The 16,612-nt window shown below is 43.7% G+C and overlaps 1 protein-coding gene across 7 annotated transcripts in view; it reads left to right on the top strand.

Annotated features, from left to right (window-relative positions):
* Nucleotides 1-16,612, top strand: part of wrn (WRN RecQ like helicase) — a 96,330-nt gene that overhangs the window by 15,370 nt on the left and 64,348 nt on the right. For 6 of the 7 annotated variants that reach the window (XM_084324618.1, XM_084324615.1, XM_084324614.1 and 3 more), the window contains 8 exons: nucleotides 6,937-7,112; nucleotides 7,280-7,428; nucleotides 7,659-7,808; nucleotides 8,033-8,075; nucleotides 8,404-8,494; nucleotides 8,622-9,006; nucleotides 10,413-10,496; nucleotides 14,777-14,912. In XM_084324618.1, coding sequence (XP_084180744.1) covers nucleotides 6,937-7,112; nucleotides 7,280-7,428; nucleotides 7,659-7,808; nucleotides 8,033-8,075; nucleotides 8,404-8,494; nucleotides 8,622-9,006; nucleotides 10,413-10,496; nucleotides 14,777-14,912 — 1,214 coding nt within the window. The remainder of the gene's footprint in view (nucleotides 1-6,936; nucleotides 7,113-7,279; nucleotides 7,429-7,658; nucleotides 7,809-8,032; nucleotides 8,076-8,403; nucleotides 8,495-8,621; nucleotides 9,007-10,412; nucleotides 10,497-14,776; nucleotides 14,913-16,612) is intronic. The other variant, XM_084324617.1, reaches the window with a different exon arrangement.

Raw genomic sequence — 16,612 nt, 5'->3', positions numbered from 1 at the left:
AAACATGTAAGCTCGCTGTCATGGGCAAGCCAGCCAATTCATTCAACATGCTAGCTAACATTAGCAAGCTAGCAGAAAAGCACAACAGTTGGGCCATTGTCTCAAAATCTAGGAGTTTCTTTGCGCTTGTGAACTTAACATTGTGCTAGTTTAACACAAACTCAAGTGATAAAAAAACAGTGTTTATTATTTCTCGTATAATTCCACTCGTAATCACGTCAGCTAGTTCAGTCACTCGATGACGAATATGACGCTATAGCCATGAGGCCACGTACAACCAATTGTCTTTGGTACAGCGTGATAAACTGAAAAATGGACCCAGAGCCGATCTGCCAGGCTGAATGGGTACCTACACCGTCACACTCCTATGTAGAAAATCAAGTAACTGCTTTGACTTCACATGTTACACAAGGCACTTGCTATCAGATTTTAGTTATTGGAAATCTCATACCATTATCCAGTTGCTGGTATCTGTATCAATCCATCCCTTTCTGCTACTCCCTTCTATGTATTTTACCTGCCCATGACTGCCTGCCACCACCTTAACCGGTACCGGGCCGAGATTTACTTAACGTTGCACAAATATATCAATACAGTCTGTTGTGAAGGATCAGATTAAACCGAATATATATATTTATTTATGGATATATATTTAATAGTATTTGTATATCGTTTGATATCCCTTGTATATTCCTTGTACATATACACTGAATATCCCTTTGGTCTACTAACAGCCCATAATAGTTTCATTCTCTCATTGGACAAGAACTTGGCGCCAGCAGCCAAGCCCCTTGGTTCAAGTTCAATCGTGCCGACGAACATGTCGTTACTAGCCCCGGTTCCGCGTAGGAATACGTCTGCCGAAATACGAATGGTACTATTTGTTCACAGCGCATATATATATGGCGCAAGTAAAGTAGAACTTCCCTTAGCCCTTAGTTCTTTACCCTCCAACCTAGTGGCAAGACGTTAAGCCTCAGCCACGATACACGTGTGGTGCAGTATGGTCAACTTGGCCTCAGAATGGCATTGAGACATCGTGTGGATTAATAGTTGAATTGTCATAGTTTGGCACTATACCGTCGAGTGGGACGTATTTCTATTAAGTTAATAATAGTCTATTATGTATGGTGCATCGTTCGGTTAGAGTTATAAAGTGAGCAGTACCCCCATCGTTTCCTCGCGTTATCTAGAGTCTTAACCAGGCTGGGCAGACCACGTGTGGTGCTTTCATCCGAGGAGTTCTGGGCAAGGACGAGTGGACCTGCACATTGGATTACCTTACCCGGACGACGGCGAGCCCTACACGGCTTGGATTATCTACTTGCTTTGGGTGCTTTGATTATGCCATGGATAACAGCCAACACTGGTAAGTGTTGGAACTACCCCCGAGAGGAGTCCAGGTGAGACGGCGCTCTAACCCGAGTGAGGTCGCCTCACGTCTCTTCGTTGTGGACCGGCAGCTACCGTCTACAAGAGGGCCCAACTGTATTCATCTGTGGACCAAGGTTCTGTGGGCACCGTGTTCAGCACTCTGAATTCTCCCAAGAAATCGTTGGCCAGATGGGATATCGCCAGCGGCTCTCCTAACCCCCCCCCCCCTACTGACTTACAACCAGCGGGACCCCCTTTAGTGTATCCAGCTATAATCATTAAGTACCATCGCTATAGTTCCCTAAAGAACCAGGTTGTATACTTGCTTCCTGCGTAACCAGAGATTGGACATTCAATGTTGATTTGCCTACGAATACTCATTTGCCTTACAAGTGCATTCAAATCATAAATGTCATTACGTGAACGTTGTATATACCCTTTGCTATATATTAAAGATTCGACGGATACATTTGTGTGGACTTGGTTTCATCAGGTGGGAAAGTGTTCATCATATCTATATCATGTTCTGTGTGGCCAGTAGTTAAAGTACATAAAGCGGTAGTGGTTTAATGATACCATACTTATCAATACAGTCAGGGAATTGTACCCCTCAGTTACACAGTCCGTATTTACACTTTGATTGCTATGCAGTATGCCCATCATTATACCCAGTCTGCCACTGCTGTAAGCCTATGGAGATGTTTACCTTTGCAGGGCTATAACTTTTTAAATATTATAGCTATATTGACATTACTATGGCCCATTCAACATCGGGTATCTATTGATCCGGATGTGGGAACGTTATATTTTTTCATTCATACATTGTTGTGTTAATACCATCGAGAATATAAGTATGTTTTTAAGCTTTTCTGCTGTAATTCCAAAAACGCAAGTTATAGGCCCTGAAGCATACGATAGATTATCGATTGCTGTTTCTTTCCTATACACGCTATATTAAAAAATTCAAATGTATATGATCGGTATACATTATGCTTCATCATGCGTGAAGGAAAGGGGGGGGGGGTCGTTTATAATTCCTTGATCGTCAGTACGGCTTTATTTAGTATGTGTTGGGCTGACCTTCGAAGCTTTTTTTGGCAATCGAAGCTTCGGGGCCGAGCTTCGATTTTAATTCGAAGATTCGAAAAAAAATAAAAAAAAAAAAAATTTTTTTTTTTTAATATTTTCTTTTTAATATTTTTTTTATTTTTATTTTTTTTATCTTATGTTGTGGGACTTGTACAGCACTTTCGTAAACGTTGTTGTTTTTAAATGTGCTCTATAAATAAAGTGGGTTGGATTAATTAATTAAGTAGCCCCTTTCGTGACTGACGCATCCAACAAGGTTTCACTCGGCTGTGTGATTTAATTCAAGGTGGATCGCTGTTGTCGTTTGAACAACTTCAGATTTCATGGGAACTACCAATCCCCCAAATCAAGAGTGTTTAAGATGAATGAAGTAAGATTTTGATTATTTGAAATATGGCCTGTGTAGACTAAACTATGCACAGAATTATGTCAGTCTACAAGGTCCGGATTCTACATGGTCCGGCAATGTAGACCTTGTAGACTCCACTACAGACCAATTAAATTATCAGTGAATGTTCATGCATTTTTAAGAAGGGCTACTTCCACAAAAAAACAAAGAACTCACCAAAACATCTCAGTAGCACCTTATCTAAATGTTATATTTCATATATGGAGATTCATATTTATTTATGTATTGCATGCATTTCTACATTTTATTTCCTATTTTGTTTATTCATCCCAGTATCTTTCTTTCTTATGTGTGGAATTCTACAAGGTGCGCACACACACACCTACACACACACCCACACACACACACACACACACACACACACACACACACACACACACACACACACACACTTACATTTAGTCATTTAGCTGACGCTTTTATCCAAAGCGACTTATAAGTTCTGTACGACAAGACAGCAAGAAGGGTACAACTCTATCAGCTGAGTAACAATGTTCATCAAAGTGTTGCGTGTTACAGTGTAGGTTAGTTTATTAGGACAAGTGCATGACAGTAAGGTTAGTCACGGTTAGATTTTTTTTTTTTTTTTATCATTTCAGATAATGGTTGAAGAAGTGAGTCTTTAGTCGACGGCGAAAGATTGGACGGGATTCGGCTGTCCTAACTGGGATGGGTAGTTCACACACACACACACACACACACACACACACACACACACACACACACACACACACACACACACACACACACACACACACACACACACACACACACACACACACACACACACACACACACACACACACACACACACACACACACACACACACACACACACACACACACACACACACACACACACACACACACACAAATCGAAGTAAAAAAAAAATTTGATTTTTTTTTTTTTTTTTTAAACTTCGATTTTTTTTTTTATGTTCGAAGCTTGTGCCATCGAATCGAACGTTCGAAGCTTCGAAGCATTTAAGACAGCCCTAGTTGATGCAGATGGATTGCAAACAAAGAAATGGACAATCAAGCTGAAAATAACGTTATATTCCTCTTACCGTTCGCCAATGAGACTGGAGGAAAAATATTCCAATTATTTGACGTCGATCTGCTAGATCCATTTCCCGTTTGTATGATGCATTAAACGCCAAAATCATATATTATTGCGTTTAGAAAGCGATCCCAATGCACTCGATTGTGTCTCTTGATCCACGTAACAAGATAGTACTGCCGGAGGGATTTCCTTGATGCACCAGCGCCACTTCCAGTTTGGTGTGGAGTGTAACTCGCCCGATCATCCACCAGGCGGCGGTATTGAGGCGTTGCAATATCACACAGGGTGCCGCTGCAGTCCCGGAGGGAGGCTGGATGAATTATGAATTATGGCGAAAAAATGAAATATTGATCCCAACAACGATTTACGCCGTTGTTGGCGACCAATGTGTTAAGTGATGTTGTGTTTCTTTTTCAAATGTAGCAAGAGTAAATAGAATAGAATAGAAATACTTTTTTTTTAAAGACCCTAACCTCATCAAAACAGCAGTCAAAGTGTATATTTTCAGCACTATGTTTGTTTAGCAATGATTTTAAGTGTTATTAGCGAAATATGAGCTTATAGAAAATCTGTACATTGCATCAGAAATCGGAGGATTCATATGCAAGAACAGGAAGCACTCATGAAATAATTGTAGTCAAAAGAAAGAGGAGACCCAGGGCTTTCGATGGACGTCTACATTTAATAAAACTACACTACCCACTCACCAGCCGCAGACAATGGAAGTAAAATTTTATTTTCTTACAAGCATTGACTGGAATGTTGTTTATATCTCACGGGTTGAACAAACCTCAACGTTATTGCCATAAAATACAATGTATATTGTTTCTTTACCTTTCTGTGAATGTCTAGGAAAAAAACTCAATCCGGTAAAAAAAAATGGCGGAACTCTCGCCATTATCCGGAAGTAACTGTACTTACAGTAGATTTCATTCACGGTCTTCACTGCCCTCTACTGGGCGCCTGGTTGTACTACATCCAGATTTAATACTGGCATCGGAAAGAGGAGATATGTGCCTTTTAAAAGAGGTATCACTTGACCATAATAAGGGCATTTATACGCCTGATTTTTTTTTTTTATCCACTTCTTCTCCTATTTTTTCTATTTTTCTCCCATCCCAATTTTTGTGATTCCAATTCTTCCCTCCCCTGTCTTGAACGTTGCTAGACTATGCCTCCCACTGGTCGGCTGTAGTGAGGATAGAAGCCTTGCATCACGTGTCCCCTCCGGTACACGAGGAGGCAGCCTGTCGCATCTTTTCACCAGACAGCTCGAACTCTCAGTGGCGAGGAGTAACGCATGGTGGGAGGCTCACGCTGCCCCCGATACTTCCTGTTTCTGCTGTACAGGCGTCACCCAACCGACCTGTAGGAGTCGCTGTCCACAACGTCCAATCCCCACCCACCGGCTTTCCCACCCTCTAACACTGCCAATTGTGTTAGTATGACGTCCGGCCAAGCCGGTAGCAACGCTGAGAGCTGGGCTCGATACCAGCATCTCCTGCGTTAGTGGCGAGCGCCTTGCCCACTGCGCCACTCAGCCGCCATAAGCCTGATATTCTATACTCTATTTCATATTGCATGTGTCCAGATGGCAAAATTCAGTACTGTAGCTACAAAAACTCCTTTAAATTTGCTTAGCTTTTTACTATACTTGCTGAATGAGCTCAGTGGCATCATTCTGCTTTTGATCGTTGTTAGCATGGTGTTATTCACCGGCAACCCTCTTTTGGTTCATTATAATTTACTCAAGCATGAGTAACAGACACAATATATATATATATTTTTTAAATACATTCCCTGAGGTCCATAGACGTCCCTAGCAGGGGTGCAGTCGTAATATGGGTGAAGGCCAAACGCCCGCGCACGCGCATACATGTTCCCTCGGTTGCGCACAGAACAGATGATATCCTTCCAGTCGGGAGATCAAGCAACCCCCCACCACACCTACAGGGCTTGTATTTGGTTGTCGGTATCCTATTATTATGCAAAGTCTAGGTGATAAGTGCCGGCGGCCGGGGTATAAGGCGCGACGAGTCATTTTTGTGTCGTCGCGCCGGCACTTATCACCTAGACTTTGCATAATAATAGGATGCGCGCACTTCGGCCTCAGTGACGAAGCCCAAACGTTGTTTGACCGCGTCTGGTTCCTAGATACCAAGAACATGCAAATGGTCCTTGTTGGAGCAATCTTCCATTTACTTGGGTATGTACTTTTAGGCAAATTTTCTGAAAATACGGCTAGGGCTTAACAGGTTAAGTAGCCTAAGAATATATGGGGAAAACCGCATTCTGATCATCATTGAACTGTTAGAATGTCACAACAGCAGTGAATTGCTCATTTGTGTACTCTATATCTCTTTTTATTTTATTTTATTTTATCCTCTTTCTCAGATCTTTCTCTGTTTTCTCCCCATCCCAATTTAGTCGTGCCAATTCCCCCCCTCCCCTACCTGGTTGTTGTGCGCATGTTCTCCTACTGGTCGGTACAAGGGAACCCTGAAGTATCCGCACGCTTCCTCTGACACGTGCGGCGACAGCCAGTGGCTCTCTTCTCACCTGGCAGCGAGGGCTCTCATTGGTGAAGTGTAACGCGTGGGAGGTCGCGCTGCCTTCATCAAGTCTGAGCAAGCGCCCAGACCTGACCTGTACAACGGCAGTTTCCCACCCACGTCTTCCCTCCCCCTAACCCAGCCAAACGAGTTAGTATAGCAATCAGCCCAAGCCAAGGCAATGCTGACTCCGGGAATCGAGACCGCAGCCTCTTGCATTGGTGTACTCTATATCTCTGACGCAAGTTTCACATCTTTATTGTCCTTACTTCTCTGGTCAGTGTAGTAGTGGTACCAGCATAGTCCAAATGTAACAGACCGCCATCCATGTTGTCCTCACAGTGTTATTAACAGTGTGGTTGTTACCTATCCACTTCGTGCCTAGTGGCACATAAGGCCTTTTTTTAACAGTTTATTAACAGTGTGGAGTACCTCTTTATGTCTCTTAGGAGTGGTCTGGCGCCTGGCTCAGCGGTAGGGTTTGATATCGAGTGGCCACTCTGCTTCGAGAAAGGAAAGAAGAAGAAAGTGGCCATGGTCCAGTTGTGTGCGTCCGAGGACAAATGCTACCTTTTCCACCTGTCATCTATGTCGGGTATGGACGCCAGCGGCTGTTACACAACACGTACTGTACACCATAATAATTTATCTTATGCATTAATGGGATCCACACAAACCTTTCCATAATATGGGACTCTTCTGCATATGACAGTGTTTCAGTCAAAATAACTGCGAAACCCCAGGGACCTGATGAAGACCCGTGAAATTTTCCCATCTTGTGATGTATTGCAGGATTCCCAGCTGGTTTGAAGATGTTTCTGGAGGATGAGAACATCAGGAAGGTTGGCGTGGGTATCGAAGGAGACATGTGGAGGCTGCTGTCAGACTTTGAGATCAAACTGAAGAGTTTTGTGGAGCTTGGAGATTTGGCTAACGAAAGAGTACGTTTGAGATCCCCATCTCAACATTTAAAGCATTACAGAACAAAAGGCTTATGTGATTATTCATGGGTAACTGAAACAAATGTAGAACCTAGATAGATGAGATTACACTGATCTGAAATGGCTATATAGCATCATTGAAAACCATGGCGGAACAAGCATACATTTTGTGACCGGCGTGACAGAATCAGTCTGATTGCTGTTTGACATGGATTGTCTGCGATCTGCAGCTTAGATGCATGGAGAAGTGGAGTCTGGATGGGCTCACCAAGCACCTGTTCAAGCACAGGCTATACAAACAGAAGGATGTCCGCTGCAGCAACTGGGACGACTTCCACCTCTCCGAGGAGCAGAAGATATACGCAGCCACAGATGCTTATGTGAGTGCTGGATTTGTCACGCCTTGTGGGCCTATTGACCATATTAACACAGTGGCCATTTTGCTCTTATGTCTTCCTTTCCACTGGCTCCACAGGTTCCTTTCCACCCTGTTCCCACTTGGGAACCCAACCTGAGCATGCCATAAGAGCCGTGTGAATATGGGTAATTGTTCTACCAAATGCAGGCTTGAGGAGATGTTTATGTTGTGTCTTGTTCTCCTCAGGCTGGCCTGATCATCTATAACAAATTGCGGAGTATAGATCCCGGTAAGTACCCTTTATTTTTTGGTAAATATTCCGAGACATTTCCCAGATCATTGAAGTGGTAGTTGTACGTTTGTAGGAGAGTTGGCACTCTGTAGTGGCTGTTTAGGTGTTCTCTGTCATTGTTGCTAGTTTCCTACTGATCACGTTTGGGCTAAACAACCTAGCTACAAACAAGCTGTGACTGAAATCGGATACCTGCAGACATTAGATTTGGATAGGAATTGCTTTAATAATTCAGAAATGCTGTTTTATGATGACATACTCTTCATAGAGGAACATCATTTATTGATATGCGTATGTGTCATGGGTTCCTCGAATGGGCCCTCAGGTTTCAGTACTGGGCTGAAGGCGAAGCTATTAGAAATGGCCAGTGAAATGGAGGAGCTGGCTGGCACCATAACTGAAGAAGTCAATCACAGGTCAGACACATCTACGAGTACATCACCTACACAACAACATTGTTTATCATTTACATTTAGTCAAATGCCAAATATGTCGTAGGTGTATGGTCATTGAAGGTGATACTGCTTCTTCTCTGTTTTGCAGCGCTACAAAGATAGTGGAAGACATGTCGGCCAGCCTCAACTCTCTAAAAGACCTGTTGACTGCAAGCAACACCACAGCTTCAACCTCAGCTGAAGAGTGCCTGTCCCATAGTGCTCCAGAAACTAAGACTGTCAGTCCTGACCAAAGTGAAGCCACATTGGGCACCCATATCCAGGACCAGAACTCACCCAGAGAAAAGGGAGATCTAAACAACTCAAATGTAGACCTCTTCAGCGGGCCTGAGCCGGTGGAGAATGGCAGTAAAGCCAGTGAGGACCCGAGGGAGTGTATCATGTCTCTGGATATATCTGATTATGAGCTGCAGATGCTGGAGAGGCAGGCCAGACAGGAAGACCGGGAAGAGCAGACCAGCCTGGAGTTCCAGGTGACCTTTGGCTCTTTATTTGGGTTCAGTTGACCCTTTGAAATATTTCTGCAAGTCGTGCCTCCCTTGTTTGCTCTTGCTATGTCTGACAGACTTTCAAAATAAGCTCTGCGAATTACCACAAAAATATCATTCCCCTCTCATTCTCATTCACTTGAGAATAGGTGGGATGATACAAGTAACTCACAATACTATACTGTGGCAATATTTGGCCCTTGATAATGATAATATCGCGATACACGTGATAATCTATATATTGCAGACATTTCATCTACAATACATCATGAAATCTGTGTAACTGAAGAAGAAAAAATACCCATAAAAAGGAATGATGTATTTATTCACAGAATTAATATGAAAGCGTATCAGATTACGGTATTTAGTGTGCATCCCAAACTCGGCAATTGTACATGAACAGATTTACAACAAATTGCATAGTGCCTCTTTAACACACACTGACTGCAACTTGATTATTATTAACTATTAATTGTGTCCCCCAACGGAACAAAATTGGTTACCATCTGCAATAAAATATATATATATTTTAAATGTATCTGTTTTTATCTAATAAGATAACGTTCAGTCTTTTCATCTCAATCATTTTTATTGCAGTAAAATAGAATTGTCATAAAAAAAATTACATAAAAGAAAAAACGGTACTTGCTGTCAGTGTATCGATATAATATCGCCACACAAAATTTTGCGATATATTGCTGCATCTATTCCCCACCCCACCCCGACTTGAGAGTTGCCTGTCACCATCACATGTTTCCAAGAAACACTTTAACTATTTCCCCCAAAGTAATGTCTGTGACTTCCTCTTCATTAACTCTGCTCTGTTCCTTTATGGCTGGGCAGAATGTCCTTTTCACTGGGGTGTTAGAGGAAGTAATGCCTGAAGACAGTTGGATTGGTGTGTTGTTGCTAGTGATGCACCATATACCGGCCGATATGGCAGTTTCTTTTACACATCGGTATCGGTCCGATATCAAGATGGGGCCGATATGGGGATTGAAAAGTGTTCAAATACGAGTCTGTAGCTACAATATTACAATAATTTCTACTTGGTCAGACACTTTCAAGCTTATCATGCCCATACATAGCCTGCTTATTCACATTCACGCGATGCATGCGGGACACCATACCAGTGAAAGATATGTTTTAGTTTAGATAAATATAAAACCCCTAGGAGGAGGTTTTAGATTAGATAAATAGGTATGAGATTCTGTCTGTCACACAGCATCACCAGCCACTCTGGTTATGCCTTGATGTAACAGTGTTGAATCCCTGGAAAATAACGCTATCACTCACTGCTATTATCATCCAGTGACCACTCCCCATGCTTTCAATATAACTCTCCATTAAACAAAGTCACTCTTTGTTTGCCTTTGTGCCCCCCTTCCCAGGAGAAAAGCTGCCTGGACAGTGCGACAGCAGACGCTTCCTACGAGGTGGAGAGCGACGAGGAGCTGGAAAGTGCAATGCTGCAGGTGACTGAGGGGGCTATTAACCCTTTGGCTGTCACATTATCCCCATTAGCTGTAAAAATAATGACCGCTAGTCTTCCTGGGGTCCACACAAGAAAATAATACAATATAATACAAATACAGAATGTAATTACCGTAATTCCTCTAATAGTAACCGGGTCTCAAATACAAGCCGAGTCTCTATTAATGGCCGGGTGCGCTCTTGAGCTAAGCAATTATAAGCCGGCCTCCTAATACAAGCCGGGTTACTAATATACTGAGCTGCATACTGAGCTAGTTACTTGATTTCACTTTGAAAACGTTGAAATGACCAGTGACCACCTGTAATTGCACTGTTTACTATTTCATACAGTACTTGGTTTCAATAAATGAACCCAGTACATTTTACTGGGTTCAAACTGACACAAAATGTTGATTTATTCATTATGATCCGTTTGAAAATTTGAAATATAGGCCTCCCTCTTATACAGGCCTCCTCCTAATACAAGCCTGGTACCCGCTACAGTTGAAACAAATACAAGCCGGGGTTACTATTAGAGGAATTACGGTAGTAATAAAAATTTTGAAATAAGAAAAAAAGAAAGACGAAAGCATGAAGGAAATACAAAATGTATATTCAATATTGAAGATGTAGGCCTATCACATTCCAAAAAAACCTTATCTGAAAGGGTAAAGAAAAATGAAAAGTACAATAAAATAATTGTGAATACTGATAGCTTGTTCAATTTGAATATGGCTCTATAGCGCACTGGATTTAAAATGATTACCGTAATCTTCGGACTATAAGCCGCAGCTTTTCCCCCCATTTTTCGACCCTGCGCTTATATAACGGTGCGGCTAATCTATGGATTTTTACAGCTAACTGGGCGTGCTCCCTCAGCTCTGTGACCGTCAGATCAGACTCCTAAATCTGCTGCAGCAGTGCACGCCTTGCCCCTCCTCCTCCCCCTCACAGACCCACGTCAACAAACCATTACGGCAAGAGTCTAGTGTATGAGCAGCTCAGAGCTCCTCTTTCAACATAACTGAAACATTAAACAAAATGACCCAGTCAACGAACTATTCACTTTAGTTTATTAATGCATGAGGCGTTGTCTAATGTTATCTAGCTACTGATAGCTCCTGATATCATCAGTTTGGCATTCGATTTCGCAGGTGCTGGCTAACGTGGCTATCGTTCTGTGAGCTGGCGTTAGTACTAGGCTGGCGCTGGCTAACTAACGTGGCTATCGTTCTGCGAGCTAGCGTTAGTACTAGGCTTGCGCTGGCTAACTAACGTGGCTATCGTTCTGTGAGCTAGCGTTGTTACCTGGCTGGCGCTGGCTAACTAACGTGGCTATCGTTCTGTGAGCTAGCGTTGGTACCTGGCTGGCGCTAGATAACTAACGTGGCTATCGTTCTGTGAGCTAGCGTTAGTACCTGGCTGGCGCTGGCTAACTAACGTGGCTATCGTTCTGTGAGCTGGCGTTAGTACTAGGCTGGCGCTGGCTAACTAACGTGGCTATCGTTCTGTGAGCTAGCGTTAGTACTAGGCTGGTGCTGGCTAACTAACGTGGCTATCGTTCTGTGAGCTAGCGTTGTTACCTGGCTGGCGCTGGCTAACTAACGTGGCTATCGTTCTGTGAGCTAGCGTTGGTACCTGGCTGGCGCTGGCTAACTAACGTGGCTATCGTTCTGTGAGCTAGCGTTAGTACCTGGCTGGCGCTAGATAACTAACGTGGCTATCGTTCTGTGAGCTAGCGTTAGTACCTGGCTGGCGCTGGCTAACTAACGTGGCTATCGTTCTGTGAGCTAGCGTTGGTACCTGGCTGGCGCTGGCTAACTAACGTGGCTATCGTTCTGTGAGCTAGCATTGGTACCTGGCTGGTGCTGGCTAACTGGCTATCGTTCTGTGAGCTAACGTTGGTACCTGGCTGGTGCTGGCTAACTAATGTGGCTATCGTTCTGTGAGCTGGCGTTAGTACTAGGCTGGTGCTGGCTAACTGGCTATCGTTCTGTGAGCTAACGTTAGTACTAGGCTGGTGCTGGCTAACTAGCTATCGTTCTGTGAGCTGGCGTTAGTACTAGGCTGGTGCTGGCTAACTGGCTATCGTTCTGTGAGCTAGCGTTAGTACCTGGCTGGTGCTGGCTAACTGGCTATCGTTCTGTGAGCTAGCGTTAGTACTAGGCTGGTGCTGGCTATCGTTCTGTGAGCTGGCGTTAGTACTAGGCTGGTGCTGGCTAACTGGCTATCGTTCTGTGAGCTGGCGTTAGTACTAGGCTGGTGCTGGCTAACTGGCTATTGTTCTGTGAGCTAGCGTTAGTACCTGGCTGGCGCTGGCTAACTAGCTATCGTTCTGTGAGCTGGCGTTAGTACTAGGCTGGTGCTGGCTAACTGGCTATCGTTCTGTGAGCTGGCGTTAGTACTAGGCTGGTGCTGGCTAACTGGCTATCGTTCTGTGAGCTGGCGTTAGTACTAGGCTGGTGCTGGCTAACTGGCTATCGTTCTGTGAGCTAGCGTTAGTACCTGGCTGGCGCTGGCTAACTAACGTGGCTATCGTTCTGTGAGCTAACGTTAGTACCTAGATACCGTTACTGTTTAAACAAAAATGTTAATAAATGGGAGCTTCCTCAAACAGCCATCTCTTTCCTGAAAATCCCCTCTGTGCACGAACCCTTACATATGGTAATTAAACATTAAAACACCTGCAGCTTATAGTCCAGTGCGGCTTATATATGTACACATCATTCAATTTAGCTGCTGCGGCTTATATTCAGGTGCGCCTTATAGTCCGAAAATTACGGTAGTCAATGATGAATGGTTTCTGTTCCTCCAATTATCTGTAACGTCCCCATTCACCACCCTGTTATCAAGTCACCACATCAGTCATACTGCGTCTTCCTCAATAAGAGATGGAAAAAACTGTCCTCATTGCAATCCCCATCACTATTTTATCTACATAATTTAATTGAGCTGTAATTAACACAACACAAGGATTCAATGTTCTCTGATTACACACTGGAGGACATATTCAAACTAACTCTCAAATAACTGTCAAACTAAAATTAATGTGTGTAAAACCTTTTTTGGTGAAGTGCCCCCTGTAAGAAACGGAGTGAGACAGGAATGCGTGGTTTGATTATCTGGTAATGATCTAGTAATTGCCACCCACACCACCAATAAAGGTTAGTGACTCACCAGTCCACTAATGCTAAATGAATGGCAGTTACAGGGGCAACCATAACACGTTTAATAATTTTCGGTCCAACTTGAATCAGCACTTGGTTCTATGCTATAATGGAGGACAATATATTTGGTTAAAAAGAACACGGCAACATTATGGGAAATACGCTTACCGTCTTCTCCAGAGTCAGAAAAGAAGATACAGATTTCCTCTCTGTGCGTTTAGCAGAAAGCTATCTGGCTGCAAGTTAGCCTAGCTCAGCACAAATGAATGGAAGTGGATACGGACCAGCTAACCTAGCTGTTGGCACCTCTCCCAGAGTTTCAAGCTAGACTAGTGGTCCGTATCCGCTTCCATTCATTTGTGCTAAGCTAGGCTGCCTTGCAGCTTTCTACTGAGAGGAAATTGGTATCTATCTTCTTTCTTTTTCCTCCTTTTTCCCTTTTTCTCCCATCCCAATGTTAGTCGTTATGCCAATTCTCAATCCCCTTCCTGTTCGTTGTGCACTCTACCACCTACCGTCGGTCTGGGAGGGCAGAGACTATCACATGCTTCCTCCGACACATGTGTAGCCAGCCCACCGCTTCTTTTCACCTGGCAGCGCGGACTCTCACTGGGGGAGTGTAACGTGTGGAAGGGTCACACTACCTCCCCCAGATCCTTCCCTCGCTGTGCAGGCGCCCCGACCGAACTGTAGGAGTCGCTGTTTACAATGACCAGGACCCACCCCACCGGCTTTCCCACCCGCTGACACTGCCAATTGTGTCAGTATGGACGGCCGACCAAGCCGGAGGTACCGCAGCTGGATTCGATCCCACTGTCTCTGCGGTGGTAGACAGACGCTTAGTCCGCTGCGCTACCCGGCCGCCCTGGTATCTATCTTCTTGTCTGACTCTGGAGAAGACGGTAAGCGCATTTCCCATAATGTTGTCGTGTCCCTTTTAAGTTTCAAAGATGTTACACAATTTGGCCTCTCAGCCCAAAGTACCATCTGAATGTCACATGATGACAAGAAAAAGAAAGATAAACCTTTGAAATGATCCTGTTGTGAAAGGTCCCCTGTTGGTTATGAGGAGGTATATTTCTGGAAGCCTGCCAACTGTATTTTTCTGTTCTTAGTTTGTGGAGGAAGCAGACAAGTTGAGACATGAGGAGAAGGAGCAGGGGTGTGATGAGCAGAAGGAGACCAGTGGCAACTCCGCCGGGGCTGAGGAAGATGAGGAGGACATTGAAGAACTGGAGGAGGAGGAGTTTGGTACTTGCACTGGCTAATTCTTGGTTTCATACATTGAAGCACCAAAACAGAAACCCAATTTATAGGTATTCGGAGATGGGGAACAGAACGCTTCGTTGTATGCTGACCACCTAGTTTTATATGTACATAGCCCATCATCTAGTATCCCTCCCATTCTGTCAATTCGAAATTCTTTTGGCACATTTTCTGAGTGTAATGTTCCTGTTAACCAACCAGCCCTGGAAATACCACCGTCATCAATTCCATTCCAGCTCTAAATCAAGGTTTAAATCCTTGGGCATCATCATCACACAATCCATTTGTTTATTACGTGAACAAAACTTAACAAACATTTTCTCCCATCCCCAGATTTTTTGTTATGCCAATTATCTCCTGGTTGTTGCACTACCCTAATTTCAGTCTGGGGAGGGTGTAACTATCACATGACTCCTCTGATACATGTGGAGTCGCCAGGCACCTTTTTTCACATGACCGCTCAGAGTTTTATTGGGAGAGCGTAACACCTGCAGAGGTTCACGCTATCTCTCCCCCAGATCCCCTCCTGGCTGAACAGGCCGACCAGGAAAAGTAGCTGTTGCAACAAACAGGAGTCATCATACCCCACCGGCGTTCCACCCACTGCCAATTGTGTTCGTAGGGACGATTGACCAAGCTGGAGGCACCGCTGCCAGGAATTGAACCCTGGTCACTGTGGTGGTAGGCTTGGACCTCTACACCACCCAGCCGCTCCAGTGCTTAGACCTATACACTACCCAGCTGCACTCACAAAAATGTAATCTGATTTACAAAGGTTGAGTCACTTGCCTCTAGGGTTGGGTACCATTCACATTTGAACCGATACCGGTGCCTGTACCAGTTCCTGAAATTAACTCTCTGTAATAACACATTTATTTTATTTCAGTTGTAAAAAATGTGTCCAAACTTCTCAATTTCAACATTGTTATTTATTTAAAACATTTGTTATTTATTGTTGTAACGCACCACACAAAATAAATAGCATGATCATGTATTATGTTTTTTTTTTTTTAAACTTTGACCAGTCACCTGGTTCTTTTAGCGTTTATCGCTTTTTCTTCGCATTCATACTTGGTCAAGTTCGACCGACAGAGCAGGCTGAAAGGGTTCAGATGGGGGGGAAAGACACTCTGGGAAAGGCACGGCTGCCGTCCGGGATTCGAACGCGCTCAGCCCCAGATCCGCGCGAGCGCGGTTGTCCACGGCGCTGAAATAGCACTCGCGGTACGTGGTGAGCTACTGGAGCTCCCCATGTATTATGTTTTTAAATGTTTAAATGTCAACATTATCTGGCCATCCTCAGTAAATAATATCCAACTCCTCTGACCTCGTCTGGTCTTTCCAAAGACCTAAGAGATCGGACAATAATATATATATTTGTGGAAAAGGCTCCCTCTTGTCTAGTATATTACACTCTTGTACTAAACATGTAAAGGTACATAAATTTGGTACCAATTGATCTAATGTGAATCGGTACTTGGTAGTACTGACGTAATTCTGTCAGTACCCTTTAAAATACAGATTTTTTGGTACCCAACCCTACTTGCAGGGAGAGTGCAAACACTTAAAATGAACATACTGCCCAGGTACATCTTTCAATGTATCCCCATCTTCTTACCCAGATCCTTTTTCAAATCTATTGATTCTACCATCTCCATATTCATATGGGAAAGTAAGAATCAGAG

This window comes from Notolepis coatsorum (assembly GCF_963971535.1).
Source record: "Notolepis coatsorum genome assembly, chromosome: 11".
Lineage (NCBI taxonomy): Eukaryota > Metazoa > Chordata > Actinopteri > Aulopiformes > Paralepididae > Notolepis > Notolepis coatsorum.
The sequence above is the reverse complement of the archived record's forward strand: the minus strand, read 5'-3'. Positions and strand labels throughout refer to the sequence as shown.